Source organism: Carassius auratus, chromosome 18, assembly GCF_003368295.1.
Source record: "Carassius auratus strain Wakin chromosome 18, ASM336829v1, whole genome shotgun sequence".
Classification (NCBI taxonomy): Eukaryota; Metazoa; Chordata; class Actinopteri; order Cypriniformes; family Cyprinidae; genus Carassius; species Carassius auratus.
In genome coordinates, this window is record NC_039260.1 from 8,059,400 (window position 1) to 8,085,951 (window position 26,552).

General features: G+C 36.7%; 1 protein-coding gene across 3 annotated transcripts in view; it reads right to left on the reverse strand.

Moving 5' to 3' along the window:
* zc3h18 (zinc finger CCCH-type containing 18) overlaps positions 1-26,552 on the reverse strand; it is a 38,134-nt gene that overhangs the window by 6,550 nt on the left and 5,032 nt on the right. For all 3 annotated transcript variants that reach the window (XM_026287390.1, XM_026287391.1, XM_026287389.1), the window contains exons 6-10: positions 26,222-26,379; positions 25,776-25,805; positions 25,577-25,688; positions 25,031-25,317; positions 662-847 (exon numbers count right to left, since the gene is read on the reverse strand). In XM_026287390.1, coding sequence (XP_026143175.1) covers positions 662-847; positions 25,031-25,317; positions 25,577-25,688; positions 25,776-25,805; positions 26,222-26,379 — 773 coding nt within the window. The remainder of the gene's footprint in view (positions 1-661; positions 848-25,030; positions 25,318-25,576; positions 25,689-25,775; positions 25,806-26,221; positions 26,380-26,552) is intronic.

The window sequence follows — 26,552 nt, forward strand, 5'->3', positions numbered from 1 at the left end:
AAATCGTCAATTCCTGGTAAACTGTGGCACTACATATTACCAAGAAAATAAGAAAGCCACTGAATATAGTCATTTTCACATATAATATAAATTACTTGCACCTCAGAGCGAGCAGACGTAACACAATAAATGCGGTCAATGCTTACGGAGGTGGATGCTGATGTTTGGGAACTCGGTCGTGTAAATAGAATACTTTGATGAGAGACTTTGCTCAGGCATTTCAGAATGACCACAACAAGTCAAGTTATACCATCTCAAAGTGCAAAGTCACATAACTTTTTCGATGCGCATGTAGGAATTTATTCGGCAAATGAGTTTCCATTTTTTCTTATCCGATAAAAAGTTTCTTATTTAAAAGTTCTTTTATGCGCATTTTTAGAATTTATGCGCATATTGGCATTTGCATCCATCATTCCCATCCATGCTTTTGTTAATTGTAAAAATAAAACAAATAGACAGAATACAAAAAAATTTGAGAAGCTAATGTTAGTTTTTTTTTAAAGAATAGAATTCCATGTTTAACGAAACCAAATCAAACAGGTTTGGAATGGCATTGAGGGTTTTTCATGATCTTTCCCTTTAACTTGCAAAAAAAAAAAAAGGAACGTTTCCATTATCAAATGACACCAATGTCTTAATAGTTCCATGGCAGGTATCTTACCTAGACGAATTGGAAAGGGAAACTGAAGATCCGGAAGGCCTGTGTCGTCTACGGCCACGTGGAGGGGAGCCCATGAGACCAGGTCTTCTCCTAGGGGATTTAGACCTGAGCCAGGGGTCTTTCCATTCATCTGGCCTTTTGGGCAACGGGACCATATCCTTCTTTGGTGGTGGCTCCATTGGCCCTCTGAAAAGAAAACAAGGGGATTAAAAAAAAAAAAAAAAAAAAAAGTACCGATAGTAGGGTTGCAATGATTTGTAGATGATAAAAGATCTGTACGGACCAGGCCCCATGGTTTGGGATGGTATGTGGATCGCGGACTAACTGTTAAGTTTAACCATCATAGAGTTGAAATTTATCATTTGAAAAAGGTTTTGTCTTGCCAATTTACACATTCAAGCTATTTTAAATCATGCAGTTTTCTGTGTGCTCAGCTGCTTCCACATACACACAAAGTTATGATAAATTAGGGATGGGCGATATATCTAACTGCTTTTAAATGGAGTGGCATTTAATAGACAGAGCCGTAGATCACTTACAAACTATGCAATATTGTGTTCATTATCCCAGATGAATCGCCATTCGATAATGAATGCGATATTGCGTAGCTTGTCAGTGATCTACGGTTCTGTCTATTAAAAGCCGCTCCATTTAAAAGCAGGTGATGACGATTTAGCGGTAATTAGGAACCCAAATTTACTGACTAGATGCACGTGATCATATCGTTAGATATATCGCCCAGCCCTAGTTAAAATACACATTTTGACGAGTATTCTTATAAATACAGTGAGTTATGTCTTAAATGAATAAAAACAGCTATGAAAAAGAAACCAGATTTGTTTCAGTATTAGGTCTGTGCGTTTGGTCTTAAAGAGACAGCAGCCAATAAATACCTGCTTCTGTCTGCTAATCAAAAAACACCACAGCTTTAACAAAGATAAATCTGTATTTAACTTGAGCGGTGAGCACTATTGTGTAATTTAACATTACATTAAAGCACCTGAATATTACTGTTACTTACTTTATTTGTAACTTGTTGTATTCATCTAATTTGTGTTGATTGTTCTTGTTTTTTTTTGTTTTTTTTTACTGACTTTAAGATAGTAGTTTTTGCTGTGGTATAGAACTTCAAATAAGTTTTCAGAATTTATTTTTTGCTGATCCAAAAAATTATCCAATCCATGACTCAAAATCCAAAATATGATCCAAACCATGAGTTATTTGATCCATTGCACCCAGGGCTCTGAACCGGTTTAAGGAACGAAAACGAAAACCGGAAACGAACGATATTTTGACAGGAACAGAACCAGAAACAGAAACTAAATTAATTTTTTTAGTTCCGAACAGAATGGAAAATTTTAAATGGACATTAACCGGTTAATAACGTTATTTTATCGTTCCGTTTAATATTTTACATTTGCTGTCAACCAATCACGAATTCCAGCAGTACAGCATACGCAAATGTGACGCTGAAGCCAGTGAGTTAAATGTCCGCTCAGCTGTGAACTCAGTCAAGTCTCAATGGCAATGCGCCGCCTTCGGTCCCTGATTAAGACCAAACTGGGCCTGATGACACAGCGCAAAAAGGGCCTTTTTTCTCTAGGCGTTGGTGCATGTGCATTCGACACTTAAGTAGAGACCTGCATTCCCGCGGGAGTACTGCGGGACCCAGTGCAACTGAGTGCGTCGCGGGACAATATTTGATTGGCAAGATATTATTGTGTGCGGGTTGTGGGTAAATAAAGTTATTTGCGGGACTCCCGCAAAGTGGAAATATCTAGCAAAATAAAATTACTAAAAACAGATAAACCTTTATTTATAATAGACTAAAATAAAATAAAATAGACTTTGTGGAATGGGAGGATGCTGATGAAACCATGGACAGCGACGTGTAATTCCATTCCGAAATAGCAAGAGATCCAGTGGTGGAAAAGGCGATATCAAAAGTTTCCGAGATTAAGCAAAGTAACACGCCATGTAGGCAGGGCCGGATTAACCATACGGGCAACTGGGCAATTGCCCAGGGGCCCAAGACCTCTAAAGGGCCCAGGGCAGCAAGGGCACGAGCAAAATACTGTATCTGGTAATCTCCCGCTTTATATTAAACAAACTGTCAACACGGGCTTTTGCGCGCTGCACAGAAGAGACGCTACGCTGCCTATGACTTTGAACGTGAGTTGAGAGCGGCTGAGAGTCAGTCTCATGCAGACTGACCAATGAAGAGAGGGCCTCAAGTTAAGACCCTCTCCTCATTGGTCAGTCCGCATGAGGCGGGTCAAATGTTACACCGAGCGGGTTACGTCAGGCGTTGCTACAACAGAAAAAAAATCTGACATGGAGAAGCTAAGTGGGAGCGCGAAGCAGAAATTAAAAAGGAAAGGACATCAGAAACGCAGAAAATGTAAAGTATATAGCTCAAATAGGCAATTCCTTCACTCCTGTTAATGTAGCCGACAGTTCTGTTAAGTCAGCTTCCGTCAAAGACGAGGACAACTCAGCTAGCCAGGACTTTTCTACACCGCCAGCTTACGTTTACAGCCCAGAGAGCGAAGAGCATTTCAAAATTCAAACATGCACTTTTTCATTATTTAGGACTTAAATTGTGTGTTTTGCCAGATTATGTAGCATTTATTTCTGTCTTGTCTTCTTCAGAGAAATTGACAGATTTCTAAATGTTTATGTAGCACTAAAATGTTTAACTGGTTAATTGTGCTGTGATATATTGTTGTTCTATTTTAAAACAAGTTAAAATTTGCTTTTTCCTTGAGGTGCCAGCTTCATTAAAATGCTGTAAATTGTTGTGGAGGGATAACTGGCAGATTTCAAATTGTTTGTGTTGGACTAATAACTTGATTGCCTTGTTGAATTCTGAGGAAACAGGGTCATCCTGTCAGGGTGATTTCTGCTTAAAATGAGCTGAGGACCAAATTGTTTCTTGATGTGTTGTCTGTGGTCTTCTGTTATAGCTCTATCAATTCAATACATTTAATAAATAAATGTTGTTAAATAAACAATGGTTTGAAAGTGGTTGCTTATTTATTCATTTTTGTGAAAATGGAGGATATTTCCCTCCCTCTCAATGTAGTGGGTCAATTTTACCAGATTATACAGATGCTGATGTGTGTTGTTTTCATAGCATCATATGTGAGTGAATGTCTTTGATAGGGGACATAGTAGTGCATTTGTAGTTCTATGAGCATTTAAATATTTGTAAATCAAAATACACCTGATGACAGTTAGAATTTGAAGTATTGAGTATATTTACTGTATATTACATTAATATATTCTGTATATGACCATATTATGGTGATCCTGGGGTCGTGATGATGGGGCCCTTGAATATTGTAGCCCAGGGTACAACAAAGTGTTAATCTGGCCCTGCATGTAGGTTACTCTGCATTCCAGCTCCCAGCGCACTATTGGAGAGGGCTTTCAGTAATTGGGGTCGCATAAGTGAGCAGAGGCGGATTAATCTGAAGCCTTCATCAATGAACAACATGCTATTCCTGCACGGACTACATTAGTCGTAGTCTACAATTTTTTTTTTATTCAGTTTATTTTTATTTATTTTGCTAAATATTTAAAATTGGTATATTTTGTTAAAAAATGATTTTTTTGTTTGTTTAATGTTTGAAGAAAAGAAGACATTCTTAAGCAGTATAGGCTAATTTTCCTTTGAACATGAAATAAATCCAGGTTTATTATTATTATTATATAATTCATTAGGCTATACTATAGCATAATATGTATTTTTTTTATTTACATTTCTTACTTTTTTACTGTATTTCTATGTTCTAAGTTCCTTGTTCGTTCCTTTCATCCATTTAATTAAACACAAATAAAACGAAACATTTGTTTATTTTTTAAATTTATATTCAACAGGGGAGCAATTGAAAAAATAACAGTAGCAGGCAGAATATGCAATGCATAAAAAAAAAATACTCTACCCGCGGGATTTTGCAGTTGGTAGGTAAGCGCATGCTTAGCCTTTTCCTGCCCAACCGAGGACTGCAGCTCTCCTTTGATTATTCCCAACTTTGAGAAGCTCCGCTCGCCAGAGTCATTGGACATCATCATGCACAGATAGATGCGCTAAACAATTTCGACATATGGAAACGTCTGAGAAAGATTTAACGATGACAAAAGCTTGTACAAGCTCTGCTGATTCGTATAGTCACCGGTTTCTGAGTGCAGCAAACTCCGATCAGCTGATTTTGACCGATTATTAATCAGTTAAACGGTTTAAAAAGTAATTTATTTATTTTCAGTAACTTATGTATTTTATATATATATATATATATATATATATATATATATATATATTAGGGGTGTAACGGTTCACAAAATTCACGGTTCGATACGATACGATACACTGATGTCACGGTTCGGTTCGGTACGTTTTAGATACAGCAAAATGTAAAAACATCTCAACTTTTCAGAATGCCGCAAGCGCACCGCGGGTCATGTGACAAGAACTAACCAATCAGCTTCATCCTTTCCCGTAACAACGTTGAAAACTCAGCCAAGATGAAGGAACAGCTGTTCACAGTTGTATATGGATTGCAATTTTGAAATAAATTTAGTAGCAGAGCTACTGCAAGCGATTTTTAGAGCTGCAAATCCATTTATCATTCGCTGAAATTTCCGCGTCTCATGGAGAGAGCACATCATTGTTGCTTAGCAAAGACAGACGCCTCATGAGCGCTTCTGCCCGAGCGCTTTGCAAAGGAGGAGAAAGACGCGCTTAGCGTTTTCCATGCGTTTTTAGGCGCGATATGTGAACGGCCTCTAAGGCGCTCGCTCACTCAGCACGCGCTGAAGGCTCGTTGCAAAATGTCTAATGCATTTAACAGACCAGAAATATAAGATCCTAAAATAACCAACAGGTCTGGTGTGGGTGCACTTTGGATTCCCTGTAAGCTATAATACCGGTGTCTAAATGCTGCAGGGATAGTTTGTTGCGTGCTTGTTTCTCCTTTTTTTCGTCTTTTCCCAGATACTGACACAATAAGGTGATGTCAGCGTAAATGAGTTGACATGTTTCAAGTATTCCCGCTGGTGTTTTTTTTTTTTTTTTTTGTATTCCCGCTGGTGTACCCTGTCATGTTGCAGATGCGACATACCGTTGTTTTTTTATCCACCACTCTCTTGCCATCACCATTATAGCTTAAAGGGAATCCAAAGTGCACCCAAACACCAGACCTGTTGGTTACTGGAGGATCTTCTTTTTTCTGGTCTGTTAAACGCATTGGCCATTTTGCAACGAGCCTTCAGCGCGTACTGAGTGAGCGAGCGCCTGACTGAGTCGCCTAACATAAACATATAAGTTGGTGTTTTTTTCTTCTTCGGGAGTGTCAGGGGCGTTGCCTGTTACGTCGTTTGGGTTATTGGGCTACCTTGTTGAACGCATATCATTATATTTCTCTTTTTTTTTTTTTTTTTTTTATATAATGAATTAGTCCAACGAACCGTTCGGTATACATAATGCGTACCGCGTACCGAACCGAAAGCGTCGTACCGAACGGTTCAATACGAATACGCGTATCGTTACACCCCTAATATATATATATATATAGCCTAGAGAGAGAGAGTGAGAGAAACTTGTATATAAGTTTTTTATAATTTTTTTTTATTTCATTCAGAAATAGACAATGCAGACACAAAATGTTTACAAACATTAGGCAATTTTTTTAAATAATCATTTGTTATTCAAATACATCGCGAATACTGAAACTTTGACTTTGTGTCGAATGAGAAACCCAACTTTGGTTTCAGTTTCGTTTTAGTCTAAATTAATTAGTTTTGGTTTGTCGTTAATATTGCTATAGCTTCTTATATTTGTAATTCTTGTTCTTTTCTAAATACTGTTAATTGAAATTATTTTGTTGTGGAGTGAGGGGAACTAAAATAGCCTAGCGGAGCTTCACAAATTTCCCAGAAGCTGAACAGTTTTCATTTGCTATTAACCTCAAAATAATTATTGAATGAAATTTGGAGTCCGACTGTCGGACGCATTTACAGCGTTAGCTACTTATTATACATTTACTATTATTCTATATTCTTTATATTAAATAACATTTTAGCATCCAGATACATCGGGAACATGGAAACATGTGAATTCCTGCCGAATGAGAGAGGTAGGCATCAGCTTCAGCTTACATTCATTTGTTTTTGGATCGAGGTTTTTATAGCCTAAACTTTAGAGGATTTGATTTGAAGAGAAACTAATAACTGTTTTTATAATGTTTTTAAACATTTTGCTTTAGACTACAGGCATTTTATCCTTCATTATTTCAGAAAGTAATAGGGCTAATAAAATGCAATGTGAGCCGCGACTTACGTTTTTTTCTAATACAACTGTTTTTTTTTTTTTAACAATGCAGCAAACATTTTTAAATATCTTAAAAATACTTTTAAAGTGTTGATAGATTTTTTTTTTCAAGTAGGCCTAGCTTACATTTGGGAAAAATCTGGTGCAAGCTGTAAACTGTAAGCGTTATTATTATGAAATTATTATTATTAGGCAAATTATAGGCAAATAATAAAATTGTTTTTTAAAAAAATAACGTTATTAACCAGTATTTCTTCCTCCCGAACCGGTTTCGGAACGGTAATAATATCAGAGGAACGCAGAACAGAAACGTTAAAATATTGATTCTGCTCGGAATGAACCGATTTTTTTTTTTTTTTCCGTTTTCAAGCCCTGGTTGCACCACTAACCAATAGTGTGACTTTCTTTAACATGTCAAACATCTCAATTATCCATTTCCTTCAAAGAATTTTTACATTTGTGGTTCTCTTAATGAAAGCGAAATGCTTTCAATTAGCAGGTAGAAAATTTCCACATTCTCGGTCAAAGAAGCGGCGTCATTGATATGGCAAAGTCAGGATAGATTTGTCATAATTTCATCCAGACTCAACAGAAGCAAGAGTCTTCCTTAAACAAGAATACCCCCCCCAAAAAATGCATGCAAACTCACATTATCAAATCACCATTTTTGGTAACAATATTAAGAAACGTTAACATTAGATGTCATGCGTTATTGATTTTACAACGTTTAAAGGTACAGGTTGTAGGACCTGCAACGAGAGGGCGCACCACAAAACAATAACAATCGCGTGGTTTGATGTCGCTAAGAAGGAGTGTTGTTGTCTTCTACTCAACCACTGACGGCCATCAATCAGACGGAAAGATAAATCATGGATTTAAAGCGAGTTCAACGATTTGTGCAAGTAGATTACATACAAAGATAATGCAAAGACACGATCAGAATATGGATCAGACGTGTCCTCGTGCGGGTCTAGAGACGCGATGCCCCACGTTTGGTGTGTATACCCCATAATACTAATCTTGTTGATCTTTACAATAGCATACGTTTTCTGTAAAGATAGGAATCAAAACAGCTCACCGGTCAAGTCAAACACGAGCGAGATCGGCATCTCTTTCTAGTTGAAGTTTGTCGCGAAGCTACTTCCGCATATGTCCATAAAAACTGTTGTCGTGGTTTCTACGTGAGTAAAGGCGGTAACGAAGGGAAACTAATGTCATTGACAGGCAACTGCACTGCCCCATGTCACTGTTTAGAATGGTAATTTTCTCATGATTTACAAGTAAAACATACTGTTAGTAATCAGCTGGACAAAATACATAACAATAGCCTAGTGGTTTTTGGATATTTTACTGCAAAAATCTTACAAATTGTACCTTTAAGTGTTAACAGGAAGGAGTTGCTATAGATATAAAAAACATTACAAAATTGAATTATTTCTTGTACAATTACTGTAGTGAGTAAACTGTAATGCATCAAATATTTTTTTACATGTAGGCAGCATACTATATCCTCTTTAATGACTTTGGAAGTCATCCAACGGTTCATCAGGAAGCTAGAGCTGCCAACAAACTTCTCATAAGTAATGTCAACTGTCGCCTTTTTGTACTGTATAACTTCAGAGGCATGTCTTATGAAAGTCTTTGTATCCAAAATATGCATGACATTCCCACAAAAGAGATCTCGCAGAAACTTGAAAACCTGATTTGGTCAGTTGTTGTTCAAATAAAATGTATTAGCTTTACGCTGAATTACTACATTACCATCACTGTTGTGAACCCACTTCATTTGCGCCAGAAAATCTAGTGTTCTCAGGTTACATGTTTAGTAATCCAAAAAACAACATTGAATCAGTTGGCTACAATTCAAACACCAGAAAACACTGGAAATATGAATGAAATGGAGAAACGACATGTTTCCCCACACTATTTCTGTTTGACAAAGTAAACCGTTGTTTTCCGGCAACTGGGTATCTAGGTTATAATCTTTTCTAAGGTTTGTTTCCCTAAGAAAAGCCCTAGATTTCCCCTGAGCTTCAGTTCAAACAAGTATTGAGAAATGTTAATAACATTCCAAAATAATGGCTTAATATTATTGGTTATTGCTGGATCCCCAATAATCCCAAGCAGATGTTCATGGATTTGTATGTTCATTTTATCAGACCCGTTCTGAAAAGTTCCTCACTGACTTCCAGCCCGTTAAATGTAGTAAGCAGACCTTGGCGGTCATATCGTCTGACCAGCTGGCCCTCCAGTAGTCCCATATGCAAGTTTCATTTCTCTGGATATTCCTTGTCTATTTTTACCAAGGCTGTTGGGACAAAAGTTCACATTTGGGAGTTTTTGAAAGTGGCTCATTAATCCTTGGGTTAATTAAAGATCATTACATTATGCTATTAGTTAATCTCAGGGCATTCCACATCATGTAGACTAAATCATGCCTTCTCCTGTGTAACGTGATCCATCTTAGGACCTGGAATGTCCTTTTGGGTGATGTCAGGGAGTAAACAAACCTTAGGCAAGTATTGCAGTGTACCTAAAAATAGCACAGACAACTATAAACTATTTTAAGAAGTGAAATCTGAGCTCACCTTTAATTTCCTGTTTGCATGGAAAAAAGGAAGCGAATCGTTCCGTGAAGAGAAATTTTATGCAGAGCAGTAACATGGCAACCCCCCCCAAAAAAAAGTTTAATTCAAGTAACAGAAAATGGGTGACAAGTGGTGTTGTTTTTTTTTTTTATGGTTCAAAGTTTTTTTCAGATTAGTCATACTTGAATATCCTGTTTCACTCTTAACAGTGTGAAAATCTGATTACAAAAGTTATCTGGCAATTTGTTCAAATTACTGCACACACTCACATTACATTGGGGAAGTCGTGGCCTAATGGTTAGAGAGTTTGACTCTTAACCCTAAGGTTGTGGGTTTGAGTCTCGGGCCGGCAATACCACGACTGAGGTGTCCTTGAGCAAGGCACCAAACCCCAACTGCTCCCCGGGCGCCACAGCATAAATGGCTGCCCACAGCTCCGGGTGTGTGTTCACTGTGGATGGGTTAAATGTAGAGCACAAATTCTGAGTATGGGTCACCATACTTGGCTGTATGTCACTTCACTCACTCACTACATAAAAAGGTTTGTGGCCGGTGAGATTTTTGCACCAAGGCTAAATTTATTTGATAAGAAACACAAAGAAAAAAAAATAGTAATATTGTTTAATAAAATTAAAATTAAAAAAGATTTTTCAGAATTTTAATATGGTGATTTGATGATTAATAAACATTTCTTATTATTTGCATTATTAATATCAATGTTGAAACACTTGCGCTGCTTAATATTTTTCTGGAAATGATACATTATTACAGAATTTCATGAATAGAAAGTTCAAAAGAACAGCATTTATTATAAACAAATATTTTGTTGCATTATTAATGCATTTACTGTAAAATTTTATTAATTTAACGCTGAATAAGTGTTTACTTTCTTTTTCAAAAAAGTAAACCACATTATTAATTTATTAACTCTCCACATACTTGATGCATTTTGTCAAATGCATTATCAGGAAAAAAATAACAGCTACAAAATATAATCTGGAATGCTTACAGACGTAAAGATTTACACATTTCATCAGCGCACCATAGGGCACGTCTTAAAGAGCCCGGTTGTTTATCTCATCAAAACCAGCATGCTGTCATCAGGAAATCACCAGACTTTTCACTTTGTTTGTGTGATGGGATGCCCTTGTCGTTATTTTTAACAGTCAAAGTATGATAGGTATCAATCTTGCGCTGAATCAGAAAGTTTCAGCTCAAACCACAGCTAACAGAGGTTAGGAGCTGTGTCACCTGATCAGCTTCAGCCCTTTCCAAGATTCACTAACTAGTTAAGACAAAATGTCTACATTGCAAGAATCTCTTTAAATATTAAACATTTGCATTATATTCTGACTGATACAGAATGAATTCCTGCATCAATTAATAATTCATACATTTGTTCATATAACTCTGTAAGCTATAAAAATGAATGCTAGATTGACATTCACTCCAGGAAAGCATGCAGATGCAGAGAGATTTGTAAAAACAAAAGGACGAATGCAATGCTTGTTTTTCATGTGCCTCAAAATATAAAAAAAAAATCATGACATCTGATCTCTGCAGAGAATATCGGAAAAAGTTTAAGAATGAAGTCATTGCATTGTTTTCCTTAAAACAGAAACTGGTATGCCCCGAAACGGACTGTAACTCAACTCCTGTAAGACATTCAGCTGATGTAACTTTTAGCCACACCTCCATGAGCAGGTTATAAAGGTTTACTGTACTAAAATCAGACTCTGACAGTGACAGGAAGGAAGCCCCGAGGAAAAACAGTCTGTAACAAGGCAGCTTGGAAGATCACGCAAGCTTTCTGAAATATGACAAATTAAAATAGCAATTTGCCATTTTGAAACATGTATTCCTGTGGTGGAATATTTTTTAGCAGGCATTACTCCAGGTTTCAGTGCCACATAATCCTTCAGAAATGAATTAGCTATATTTTACAAGGAAACATTTTTTCCACAGATAAATAATTCTTAACACCAGGAACATGTATTAAAAAAGGTAAACGGGGACGATTTTGTAATATAAACAATGCAAGTAAACATGAAAAGGACTTCCATCCACAAGTACATTTTAACAGTGCATGAACAAGTTCAGATATGGACAAATCCTTTCTGACATGACTATTGTCAACCTTTCTCGGAATGTATCACCTTTGTGACATACAATGATGAAATCTACAATGCCAACATGAAAACTGAACTATCACTTTAAAAATGAAATGCAAGACTGACATTCACTCCAGGAAAGCATGCAGATGCAGAGAGATTTGTAATAACAAAAGAATGAATGCAATGCTTGTTTTTCCATGTGCCTCAAAATATTTTAAAAATCCGGAAAAAATATCTGAGTGAATTGCTTCATGTTTGCAGAAAAATTCAACCATCTGTAATCATGACATTTGATCTCTGCAGAGAATATCGGAAAACTAGTAGAGACAGTTTAAGACCAAAGTCATTGCATTGTTTTCCTTAAAACAGGAACTGGTATGCTCTGAAACGGACTGTAACTCAACTCCTGGAAGACATTCAGCTGATGATGTAACTTTTAGCCACACCTCCATTAGCAAGTTATAAAGGTGTGCTGTACTTAAATCAGACTCTGACAGTGACAGGAAGGAAGCCCCAAGGAAAAACAGACTGTAACAAGGCAGCTTGGAAGATCACGCAAGCTTTATGTGACAAACATAACTAATTAAAATAGTGAACTAACTGCATGAACACGTTCAGATATGGACAAATACTTTCTGACATGACTCTTGTTTACAGAGAACAAACCGGAATCAAAATACATGTGATTTCATCCTTTCTCTGAATGTATCACCTTCGTGACGTACAGTGATGAAACCAACAATGCCGACATGAAAACTGACGTTAAAGCACAATTCCAGTATTGCAAGAGCTGCCATAAACAGACAAACAGGGTTCTACCTATAACCTGTTTTGCAGCATAGTCAACTATTGTGTTATACAGTGTTAAATGTATTTGATTTTTCCCTTCCCATTAATTTTATTCTTGGCTTGGCATAGTTCCAGTTCTACATCTAAACGTCTAAGTACACAAAACATGACAATGAAAATCAGCGTATGGTTCACAGTGAAAACCACAGAATAGCTGCTAGGTAATCAAAAAACACACAGGGCACGACATCTAACAGTTCAACTAATGTCTCAAAATGCCCTGACATTATAGTGAAGTCTGGAATATCACAGACAGCCGAATAATACAAATTAAGGAGAAGAAGAACAAAACACCAATACATAACAATGAAGGGGGCGAAACATAGGAATATACCAGAGACAGACACAATGGAAAAGAGAACCATGATCAATTCCTCTTATGGCCTCTCCACATCTTTGGACAATCCTGATTCCATAAATAAAAACTTAAATTCCATAAAAAATAAAAACTTCACAAAATGCATATTTCAAAATAACCCTAATCATAAATTATGACAATATCGGCGATGAATCTGTGATAATATCGCTTTTATTATTGGTGCTGAATCTTCTACGATTATGAACATTTTGCGTAGCTTGTCAGTGAACTACGGCTCGGTGTAGTAAATGCTGCTCAATCTGAAAGCATGTGATGGAGATTTACTACTAATCACAGAAACAGCTTTACTGAAGAGATGCGCATGATAATAGCATTTGATTATTTGCACAGCACATACAGTATGCATTTTGAAAATATTTGTCTATACATTAATAGAATTTATATTCTTAATAAATATATTTAGTACATAACTTTTTTTCTGAAATATATACATGTCTGCATATATGCATGCACACATACATAATAAATATACACAGTACACATACATATTAGGCATATAACAGTATGAAAATTTCTTATGATGATTATAGTGACCAAAATTATCACGATAATCAGTATTATACAATTATAATTATACAATTATACAATCCCTACATTGCATTCATATTTATATTCTGTATATACTCAATATTGCATATAGCAACTCCACTGTACATTCTGTATATCATAGCTTTACTTACTCTGCACTTTTATGTATATAAAACACTATATTTTTGCACTTCTGGTTAGATGCTCTGTACTTGTACTCTGTATAATGACAATAAAGTTTAATTTAATCTAATCTAATTATCACGGTATTGTTATAATGTGCTGGAGATGTTAAAAAAAGTAAAAGTAAAATCAACAAACAACAAATAAAATGACACTTTGTTTGCATAATCACTAAAACAATAACATTACCAATGTTGTCCGAATTTTAAATGACAACTTGACTGACAAGAGTTTAATAGCATTCAAGATTTCCAGACTGAGATATCTATAAACCTCACATTTCAGCCTTTAAATAAAGAAAAAATTATTCAAAATTATAATTGCTTAATAAACCTTTGTGATCATAACAGCATTGCTATTGAGAACACTTCCTTTAGGTCAGCAGTTTACAATTCCTCGGGCCCCACAGCTCTGTATATTCGCACATCACTGTATTAAAACACCTGATTCAGATCATCATCTCATTAGAAGTGAGCTCCGTGCATGAACTGATCACACTGACATAGTCCCTATACAGTTTTCCTTGCTCCCTACTCTGTTGAAGTTTACCTCACTTCGGAACATTCACTCATGGATTAACGATGCGCAATGTCTTAACACACAAGAGATTTAAATTCACGTCTATGCAAGCGGAGTGGAGTGGCAACAATTGCCCCTCCGCGCTCCAAGCATTCAAAAATCACTCCGCTCCTGGTTCACCATTTCCAGCTCCCCACGCCACTCCTCACTCCACTGATCAGAAACACAGCTCCGCAGCTAAATTATTTCACCATGCTTAAAAAATCGGTTTTGTTCAGGAATTATATTAAACAAAAAATACATCCATAATACTAGAAAAATAGTTTAACATGGTTTATAAGTCCATATTAAATTATTAATTTACTGCTCTTAAAAATATCTCTCTCTATTATGGCAAAGCTGAGGGTAGTCACTTCAGAAAGAGAGAGAATATGCTGTTACTTTTCAGTTTTTCTTCATTCCTGAATGTATGCGCGCGATCTGTAGGATACATTATGTGCAAGCTTGTGTGCTCCGTCCATGTGCAGCAATGTAGCAGCAAATTAGTTTAGAGCGAAGATTAACAAATTGTACAACTTACATCATGCTTTAACCTTGCGCACTCTTCCTTAATTATGTTTAATGCGTGAGTTGGCAATTTGTGCTCTAGACGGAGCAGTAGCGGATCGTTCTCGGGAGCGAGTGAAAACCTCAACGCTCCGACTTTCAAAACATCCTCTCACAGCTCCAGACAAAATCACGTCGCTCCGCTAACTTCAATGCACTTTGAAAGGAACATATAGCCTAGAGTACGTTCGCTTCAAACTGGAATCATGACGGAATAACCGGTGATGTCCACTTCACAGGGGACTTACGTTTGAATAGATCAAATGTCTGAAGCCATAAGAGAAACATTCTAAATGTTTCTGAAGAGTCAAAACCATCAGAGGTATATCATAATTAATATATTCATTTGAATAATTCCCTTAGCACTCTTTTACAACCTCCCAGCTTTTCCACCCTGTTTTCACTTCAGTGTTAATTTCGTTAACGAAGATGATGAAAAAATTTAGTTAAACATTTTTTATGTGACTAAGATGAGACGTTGATGAGCTAAAAACAATATCAGATGATGAAATTATGACGAAATTTATGCTGTGTTTTCGTTAATTAGACGAGATTGGACTATAATGTTATTTTAGGACTACCAGACATTCAAAATGCATCATATAGGCTATTATCTTTTAAAATGTTCATCCCTGTCATTGGATTTCGATTGGATAAGGGCCGTTTGCATATCTTGTCAGTATATCAGCCGCAGTAGATGGATAAGCCTATAAAACACGAACTAGTGATCTGAAACAATGGCGTCAGCACCCGAAGGGGTAGGGATGAGGCAACCAGACGTCCCGTTTTTCCCGGGAGTCACAATTCATGGTCGATTAACTTAAAGTTAGTTAAGGGGGGGATAATGAAAAAATGATTTAAATTTCTCATAAGCTTAATTGATTTGGTCTAAAGAGAGAAGAATTAATGGTTATTTTAATTAGAAAAATACATATAAAATAGCTAACAAAATCAATTTTGGTAACTATAGTTTGGCTACAACTATTGACTGAAAGTAATGACTGAAACTTGACAAAAATGCAATGGCTTTTCATCGACTAAAACTAGACTAAAACTATGAATGACTCAAATGACTAAAATGTGACTAAGACTAAGTATTTTTGTCTCAAGACTAAGAATAAATAAAAAATGCCTGCCAAAATGAACATGGTTTCACTCATAACGAAATTACTCTGCTGTGTGCATCTGAGACTGTCATTGAAAACTGTGCTTTATACTGGACAGTATTGATTTATTTTGCAAGTTGTTCAAATCGCGGTAATCTTATACGGTTTTTAATGATAATAAAAATATGAAATGGTAATACTAACCGTGGGGAATTTTATCATGATGTATCGTCAAACTGGTAATTGTTACATCATCCCTAATACATATATATTGTGCAAACAAATTGTTGCAAACAACACAATGTATTGTCACGATACAAAAATTATTGTTTCGATACCGATACCTAGTCAAGAATTGCGATTTCAATACTTTTCCTGAAAAGGGAAAATACACTCCCAAATATTATTGCTGTGCTTTATTTTAAAACCGGGACAACATTCTAATCATATAACACCCTAATAAATGTACATATGTACATATGAAATCAAAATATAAAAAATAAATTAGAACAATGACATTCAAGGTAAAGAAAGAATCAGTTAAGCAGCATTATCTCAGTTATCATAAGAAACATAAGAGTAATAAATTTATCTGGTCTCTGAACTTTGAATAAAAATATGAACAGCGATTATATTAAACAATGTTTCTGAACTCAGAAGATTAAATGTCAAAAGATAAATAATATCAATTTAAGCAATGGCATTCAAGTAAAAAAAAAAAAGCAAATAAAATTTAGCAGCAATATCTCAGTTGTAACTTATTCTGTCAGTTGTGCACCCTTTTCTTTCAGAGGAGAACACTCAGCCAGTGAGCTTTAATGAGCGTCATCTTTAGTGAGCGTCATCTTTATCTACCAGTCATGGACCGGCGGCCACAGTATCACTTGTGCTCGCACATGCAGCCTTGTGATGCGCGGGTCCAGTTTTTTTCCAACCCACGGGTCCCGCTTTTATGAAATTTTTTGGCCCGCCCCAGCCCGCAAATAAAGTAAAATTTATTTTCTCATTTCTTGTTCTCTGAAGTTCCTCTCTCCACAGCAGCGCGCGAGCACTGCACTATTAGCAGCGCATGCGCAGCTCGTGAACAGCTCTGTGAACGGTTTCATCCTGTTAAAGAGTTACTCAAGATGTGACGGAGCATGTGATTTGTTGAATGTAGTGAACCCATACACCCTTCACTGAACGAGATCGAAAGATCTTCTCATTCGTGAAAGAGTTGAATGAACTGATATACCTCGTTTATGAACGAAATGAAGGAGTATACAGGGTCAGTGAGCCAAGCATGCAAATCTTGATCAGCAATCAGCAGATACAAAGCGCAGTTATAGGAGCTGTGCAGATACGCTCGTTTTCATATTTAGCATACAGAACATAACTCCACGTTTAATGTGAATATTATATATGAACTGTCTGACCAAACAATTAAAAAGTTAATTATGCAAGAAAACCTTGTGCTTTTTTCATCTGAACAACTTATTTAAACTAACTGAAGATCAGCGCACACAAAGGCTGCAGACAACGCACCTTGTTTGTTATCTTTATTTTATAAGTGCACAAAGGTGTTTTGTTATTATGTTTGTATCCAAAAAAAGTAGACCCTTTACAGATTCGATTGATGTATTGCTCTTATCTGTATGATTAAAACTGAGAGTGTAATTTAAGTTCTTTTCGGGGTTATCGGGAGATAATGACTCAAAACGCATATATGCGTTAATGGACTTCAAAGGGTTAAATGGCATGGTTTGATATAGTGCTCAGGTAAATTTGATCTAAGTAAATGTTAAACTTTTGAAATTCAGAAAAAAAGAACTTGTGTATTGATGAATCAATACATGAAAATTATGTATCTGTGTCCTTTTATTTATCTTTTGGTATGCATTTCAGAAAAAAAAAATGGTTAGGATTCAGGTGTAATTGCAAATAGTGATTAATCCTGATTAATCCACTGAAAATTCTGATTAATTTGATTAAAAATTGTAATCATTTGACAGCCCTAATATATATATATATACATATATATATATACATATATATATATACATATATATACATATATATATACACATATATATATACACATACATATATATATACACACACACACACACACACACACACACACACACACACACATACATACACACACACGCACAGTGCTGTGAAAGTTTTTTATGACTTCCTGGATGAGTCGCAGTTGTGCCCTTAGAGTAATTTTGGTAGGTAGTTAAGTTTGGAAGGTAAGTTTTCTCCATTTGTGGATAATGGCTCTGGCTGTGGTTCACTGGAGTCCCAAAGCCTTAGAAATTGAAATTGAACTCCGCTTTCTAAAATAATGTATGTTTGGATGGCTTTTTAGGGAAACTCTTCTTCACAGCATCAATCCATTCCACATACAGTGATCTCCATGACACAACAACATGTCCGCATTCTGGCCTATTCAGTGAGGCCTTTTATTTAGGGGTGTGCACGGATAGTCGAACATTCGAATATTCGTTCTACTCTAATTATTCGATAAATAAAATGATACTCGAATTTCGCAAAAAAAAAAGTTCACAATAAAACCTAATTTGGTCACTTTCTGTGATTCTCCACGGCATATTTGAAGATGTATGCAAGCAAGGCGCACCACTTTCTCCTTTCCAAAGCACTCGGGTAGAAGTGCTCCTGAGGCATCTGCCGTTGCAAAGCAACAATGACGCGCTCTCTCCATGAAGACGTGGAAATTTCAGCAAAGGATAAATGGATCTGCAGCACAAAAAAAACGTTCAGTAGCTCTGCTACTAAATTTATTTCAAAATGGCAATCCATATACAGCTATGATCAGCTGTTCCTTCATCTTGGCTGAGCTTTCAACGTTGGAAAGGATGAAGCTGAATGTTTAGTTCTTGTCACATGACTTGAAAGCTTGAGATGTTTTAAACTCAATGCGGTGCGGACGCGCCTGGAAAAAAACGGGCGCGTCCCACTGCGTGCGCATCGTGACCGTGTTGCTTCCATTATGAGTGCGCATACTGCGCGCCTACATTGGAAATAACGAACTTGAGCACGCAAAAGACGCGATATGTGAATGGCCCATAAGAACTGCGGTCTTCTACAGTACTTCAAATATGCCTTGGAGAATCACAGAAAGTGACTGAATTCAAGAATATTGTTGCGGCATCTCTCAAGCGACGAACACCGCTAACTTGGAGAATGCAGTGAAAACTCTTCTCGCATCTGCCCTAGACCATCGGCACAAACATCTCAGGTTTCTCGACGAAAACATGAGAGAAGTTTCCTTGATGCGAGTGGTGCGGATGCAGCCGCCGCCGCCAACGATGAAGAGGATGCAATGCCCACTCGTCGGAAAAGGCTGAGCCAGTTCTTCAGCGATGATTACAGAGAGTCCAGCCAAGACGAGTGGGAACAGTTCTTGCTGGAGCCATGTATTCCACCACATGAGGATCCCATTCAGTGGTGAAACGAAAACACAAAGTGCTTCACAAAACTTATTCGCTTAGCACACTGTTATTGTGAGTCCCGACAACGTCTGTGCCATCAGAGCGTGTTTCTCCACGGCCGGCCTTATTGTTAACAGACTAAGGAGCCAACTTTCCCTCGATCATGTTTACATGCCCGTATTTCTTAACAAGAACATGTAAAACTATACAAAAAAAGCAAAAAAAGATTTGCTGACAGTTTAAAAGTTTCAAAGTTAAGTGTAGGCTACATTCTACAACAGCCTAATTGCTGCAGGCTGCTTTACGTTTTTTCTTAGTTCACTTTTTTTTTTGTTGCTTTTAATCTGTACTTTTGTTTGTTTGCATGCATTGTTAAAGGTTTTCAGCTACAAAACACGATGTGTAGTGTTCAAGCTTATTGTGTGTAAGCTTGTTCAAAATGACGGAAACAAATGTTTCTGAAAAATAACGTCTGTCTCATTAAACTTAATTTAAATAAACGAATATTCGAACATTCGTTTTTTGTGAGCTCAAATATTCGAATGTGATATTTGCGGAAAACGCCCATCCCTACTTTTATTCAAGATCTCTATGACGGCAGGAATCAAATCTTTTCAAATCAAACCTTGGTACTATAGGTTGACCGATATTGGATTTTGCCGATACCAATAGCTAGGTTGGACCACACTGGCCGATACAGATTAATTAACTGCTAGTTTTTAAAATGGATACTGAACAAAAACTAAAATAGTGCTTTATTTATACAAAAAAATTAAATAAAAAAACAGTACTGAACCATACTAATTGTAGTAGTAGTAATAATAATAATAAAAATAATTACAGTAATAGTAAATGTTGAAATTAACACACTCTAATAGGGCCCTATGAAATCAGTTTAATTTTTTCCTAAATTCCATTTTATTTCCAAATTCCGTAATTACATTTTTCTGGAAGAAATGTGTGATTTTATTCCTTAAAAAATAATTTTTGTTTCATTTTAGTAGCAGCAGTAGGCTATGTATATTCTACTGAACAGTAGACTTCAAAACAAACCGGACTTTGCCGTGTAAACCTTTACAATTCTGTGCTTGTGATGTGATGCTTTTGCTCAAATCAAACGGTCAAATGCTCATGAAGTGACTCTCAGAGCAGTTCTGGAGAACTTCATGTGTTTTCGTCCTCATTTAGCAAGATGGCAGATGCTGAAATCACAGCGAGTGTCACACGTGCTTAACTGAATTCTGCTTTTAAGAATGGATTCCGCAACTCCGTCCAAGTTTTCCACATCGCGAAAAACATAGGGCCCTACATTTATCCCAGCACAATGTATACTCTCACACTTTAACTGCTTCTATCCTTGAACACTTAATGATTATCTAATCAAAATAAAAGAGCAGTGCTGAGTCTAGGAGAGCTCACCGTTATCACACACACTAAGGACATGTCGCGTTCATCTTAAGAAGCGGTCTAAAACCATTTATTTATTCGCCAAATGGACACAAGTTTACTTAAAAAATGAACAACGAGGCATAGATTAGTTTGAAGTTCAGTGTTTAAAAAACAAAAACGAGCAAACAGAAAGAGCAATTCATATTATAGCTCTATAAATGAAGCATACAGACTTTATTAGAGCCCCAGAAAGACAAACGTTTCGATGGAAATGCTGAATATACAATTCATTATGTACATTAACAACGATTCGGAGTGAACAATGTAATTTAATGGTAAACTATGTGAATACTGCTCTGAGGTGTGGCAGGATTTTCTGTAAGCTACATTTAAATCCGGGCCTGAAGTTTACTCTGTTCAGCATGCAGCGTCAAGTGTCTAAACAAACAGCATGAGCTGTCAGTGATTTCGACCACTAAAGGCCGTTGTCGCACTGTATAATGAAAACAGAGCTTTATCAGCTGCTCCAGCAACAGACACAACCCGGAAAACTATCGGCATGGATTTTTGCCCATAACAGATTGTTCCGGCAATCAACTATCGGTGCCGACTAATCGGCAAAACTGATACATTGGTTGACCTCTACTTGGTACCCAATCTCTGCGTCCTGAAGGAAGTAAGGTACCAATTAATTTTATGATGCCCCTTTTAAGTTTTAAGCCAAATTTGACTGGTCTGACTTTTCTTTGTGTAATATTACAATTGGTTTCATGATCTGAATCTTTTAAGTGTGACAATGTTGATAATGTTGATTATTGCGAAAAACATTTACTTCTATTGTGAACTGAGGATTTGCTCATATCGGCCCCCCTTAGTATCAGTTCAAGTGTAGTATCAGTCAAATGCAGTATTTAGGCAAGTTTTCAGCCAGTGGCAAAGTTATGAAATGCCATTGCAGTTCCATTATTGCCATTACAAATGTCAATTTCCTTAAACGAATCATCAGACTGAATCTTAAACATCTAAGCACTGAGTAGCGATGACCCAATACATTCAGGTAAAGCCTGAAACTGTTATCACACGTCACAGGGAGTTGCTTTCGAGCAAACAGCATCGATCTAAGCTCACACACTTGTGTTAACCACGCCTGGTAAATGGTTCATGCCGTGCTTTAATGATTTCCTTCCTTCATTCCTTTGCCAAGTCAAAAAATTCCTTTGTTTCATGATCACGTTACTGCTACTAAAATCAAATGTTTACGTCAGCTTGTTACAATAGGTATCACAAGAATCAAACTTTCACCTGTGATCCAGGTAATGCAAAGCAAATCTAGTAATTCCAAAATCATGCAACACTGTTGCAGAGGCTTTATTTCCATACTACATTGACACATTTCCTGAGAATATTAAATGAAAAAAATCCTACCTTGAAACATTGACAATGTATGTTGCATGTTGCACAATAACACACATAAAATGAATATAAAAATGTATACAACTATTGAACAAAAAAGTTTAATAATTATTCACTACATGTATAGAAATTAATACGTCACTACACAAAAATATTAAGTAACATAACTATTTTCAAAATTGATAGTTGTAAGAAATGTTTCTTGAGCACCGAATCAGCATATTAGAATAATTTCTGGATAATGTGACACTGAAGACTGGAGTAATGGCTGCTGAAAATTCCGCTTTCCCCCCACAGGATTAAATGACATTTTAAAGGTCCCGTTTTACGCGCTTTTTTGAAGCTTTGATTGTGTTTACAATGTGCAATATAACATGTGTTCATGTTTCGCGTGTAAAAAAACACAGTATTTTTCACACAATTCACCTATCTGTATACTGCTGTTTTCACTGTCACAAAAACGGGCTGATGACTTCCTTGGTCTATGAAGCCTCTCCTTCAGAAATACGTAACGAGTTCTGATTGGGCCAGCGGTTCCTGTGCTGTGATTCGACAGCAGCTGAGAGCAGGCTGCCCTCCTGGTAACGTGATTGGGCTAGAACGCACGTGCTGGAGATGTATTTATAATCACAGGAGCGTTTTAGATGCGCATAAAAACCGCATTTGTTTTTTTGCACAGCCCTAACATCTAGTTAACAAAGCTAAACAGCGTTGCCCTTTGTGTAATAAGTTACAGAAACTGTTAAACGCACCAACTTAAATAATAAAATACACTTACCAGTTGTGGTCCATAAACAACGACTTCTCCAGACAAAGAGGGAACTGCTCCATCTTTCAAGAATAATCTTTGTGCAAATCCAGCATTAAACTGATTGAGATTGAGAAAGTTGTCCTCAGCAAGCTGTCCTCAGCAAAAATGAGCTGAACATAGTTTTACATGTGCATTATAATTTTCGGGAACCGAGTTAAACATAAATTGTAACCATTAATGTCAAAGTACAGCGTTCCTGGGAAGCCCAAACAAAGATGATTGGACTCAGAGATGAAAAAAACTGCGTTTCAACGACATGGCGACAAAAACAAACAGCTCTTCCTTCTTCTCCGTCGGAGCGCAACAAGGCCACGCCCCCTGTTTGTGAATTCATGTGGGCGGAGGTTAGTCAAAAAAACTGTTTTAGTGATGTCATTACTACAGGAACTAGAGGGCTGTAGTCCAAACGGGTCGTTTTTTGTAGGCGAATTCTGTTAAATCAAATATCTCGCTTGGCATTGAACTTTGAGCTTTAGGATTTTACAGATATTATTTATACTCTAACAACAACATTACACACTTCACAATACACATTTTTGTCTTTGTGAACATAAGATTTTCATTATTTCAAACTTTTGACCAGCAGCAAGCATAAAAGGGTCACACACCAGATACAATACACAATCACACAACAATACACAACCTTCTAGCCTGAGGTGAAGTTATTATGTATATTAACAACAATTTGGAACCAGAATAATGTAATTTAACAAAATTGTATTGAATGTGAGTGGTGCTAAGGTAATATTATTGCCCTTAAGCAAGCAGGCCCCAAATAACAATACTGTATTGAGTATCCAGCATTGTCAATGAACACAAAGCACTTTAACCACATCAGAAGTGCTCAGTGGAACTGAAACTTGGTTTATAAATCAGTCACAAGGGCAAAAAGTATAAGCTGAAATAACTGTTTGCACAAAATTGGTTATATTACATGAAGTTTAGAAATCTGAGACGCAACAGTTCTCTGAAGCCAAAAGAAAATCACGTAGGTGTGAATCTCTCCCCTACACAACCCGGTAAATGACTCCACGCAAGTATGTGGAATTCTGAGAACACAAGTCATTTACTCAACACAAATGAGCTGGAAATTTGTCAATTTTGAGTGGGATTTTGGCCTAAAATAATTAAAAGCGAATCTCTTTTTTTAACTAGGAAAAATGAGAGCTGACATGACATAGACAGTCAAAAGTGCAGCACTGGTGTGGTCATGAGATGCAATCCTCCTGGAAATTTCCCATTAAGTGACCATAATCAAATATGCAATCGGAGTCTTCGGTTATGCAATTGAATACAGCAATGAAGAAATTACTTTTAAGGGAAATAAAACCAACATGAGAAGACTATTATTTTGATAATGTCAGGAAATACCAAAATGCTGGAAGGTTCAAAAGTGTGCTAAAGCAAAGAACTCTCCCCCTGCAGAGCTTTCCATGAAGAATAAGTCAAGTGTGAATTTGTGCCACAGATTCGTTTTCAATTCATTTTATATTCACTGACCATTTAAATGCAACATACCAATATACAGCTAAAATAGATACAACAACTTTAATGAAAAACCTTGTGCAAATGTACTCACCCTGAATGGATGTAAAAGTATTATTTTCTAAATTTTGTCCACTGTTTATTTAGTTAGTTTTACTTTAGAAAAAATATATAGTTAACATTTCTGTGTCTTTTCAAACCTCACAATTTGATTTGAACTAGAATTAAATTTTTCCACTAATCAGTTGTTTCACAAGATGGCAAAAACTGGCCCTAGCCAATATTTCACAGCCAAAAATGAAACAAAAAAGACAGTACAACAACAACAATAAAAATGCAGCAACAACAGATGGCCACATTGATAAGCACTAGTGTGCCAGGGTCATGAGACAACAGCAAATTTAGTTTAAAAAGTGTACCAAGACATCTTTATCAGCTATAACTTAAATAGAGTAGACGCTGGGCAAAGATTAAGCTTTCTAGAGCGAATGCGTCAACCGCCTGCTTTCATTTATTATAGCTGCCATATTTCACCAGACTTTAATGTGCAATATATATCACAGTCAATGACTTCTTAGCATCCCTTCTAAGACTGGGACTAGTGTTAAGCAGGAAGCTTTAAACTCACCTGGGTGGCATGTTTGTGGGTGAACGTGGTTTGAGTGGCTTCTCCTTATCATCCTTCTTCTCCCGTGGCTCTCTGGGAGGCCGCTCTCGAGGCCGTCCATCCTTTTCATCCTGTTTCATACGATCCCTCCCCACTTCCTCCTTCCTGCGCCGACTCTCCTTCTCCCGTTCCCGCTCTCTCTCCCTTTCCCGCTCTCTCTGTCTGCGCTCCCGTTCGCGGTGGTCTCTCTCGCTCTCACGTTCCCTCTCGCGGTGGCGCTCGCGTGGATCTCGCTCCCGCTCTCGATCCTGATGCAAAAAACAAATCGTTCAAAATTGTTCAGTAGTACAAATACATGTACATGTCATTCAAATGCAGCACTGAAGAATCGACCATTTTTGTATGATAAACATGTTTTAGTAATTTGGCCTACACATCATGTGCCTGCACACTGTAAATATTTAAAAGCATCAAGTATCAGTAACTTTTTTTTACTTTATACTAAAAGCTCTTTGGAACATATAACACTAAACAAAACAGCTGTACACTATATCAGTATGTACTCACAGGATAGTATGGCAGTGGGGTCTCAGTGTACTGCACTCGGAAATTCTCATACTGGCCTCCTCGCCAAAAAGCTTCCATCTCATAATCATAGTACGGGTCGCCATATGGATCACTACAGTTGGGAAGAATAATAAACTGTGGTTTAGATGTGGGAGTTAATATGTAAATTTTAGGGGGGCAATTGATTTATGATACTCACCCATAACCTGGATCTCTGAACTCAATATCACTGCAATACAGAAAGAGAGAAAAAAAAATTACAGTATGGGTCAGAGAGCTTATGTCCATTTTTTTTAATCAACAAGAATAATTTACGTTAAAATTTACATGAACTGATAATGTATATTTTGGGTCAACATTTTGTGCATTTTTGTTCACCACATTTTTGCCATTTTAAATGGTCCTGCTGTGAGACAAATACATTTTTAGCAAGAACAAAAATTCTGAGCATTTTAGGTCATGGAAACTAATATGCATAAGAATTATCAAAATGCTTTTAACAATAGTTTTAGATGGATGACAATTACCTTTAAGTATGCAAACTGCCCACAACCACATTTTAACTTCATGAACTAGCAGAAACAAAGGTAAGGAATGGAAGAGATCACTCTCTGATTAAGATCATGATAAGTCATTGTTTCGTACCCAGCATCTCTGATTTCTCTGGTGATACGATAGCCGCGTTCCCTGAAGAAGTCGTTTTCTTTGTCAAAATCACGGTCATCTTCACCTATGGTTACGGTGAAACGTTTTTCTTCAAAGTCTGGTTCCTGCTCTTTCCGGATGGTGGCTTTCTTTAACACCTAAGGGAATGTTTTTTCAGTTGAAACAAGATCAAAGGTTGTTCAGTTTAACCGGTAACCTTTCCTGTCTAACAAATTCTTCCTGCAGTAAAGAAAGCATCGTATTTAGTACAGCATCAGTATCAAAATACATAACATTTTGCCTTAGTTATAACATTTTTTAAACTTTTCTC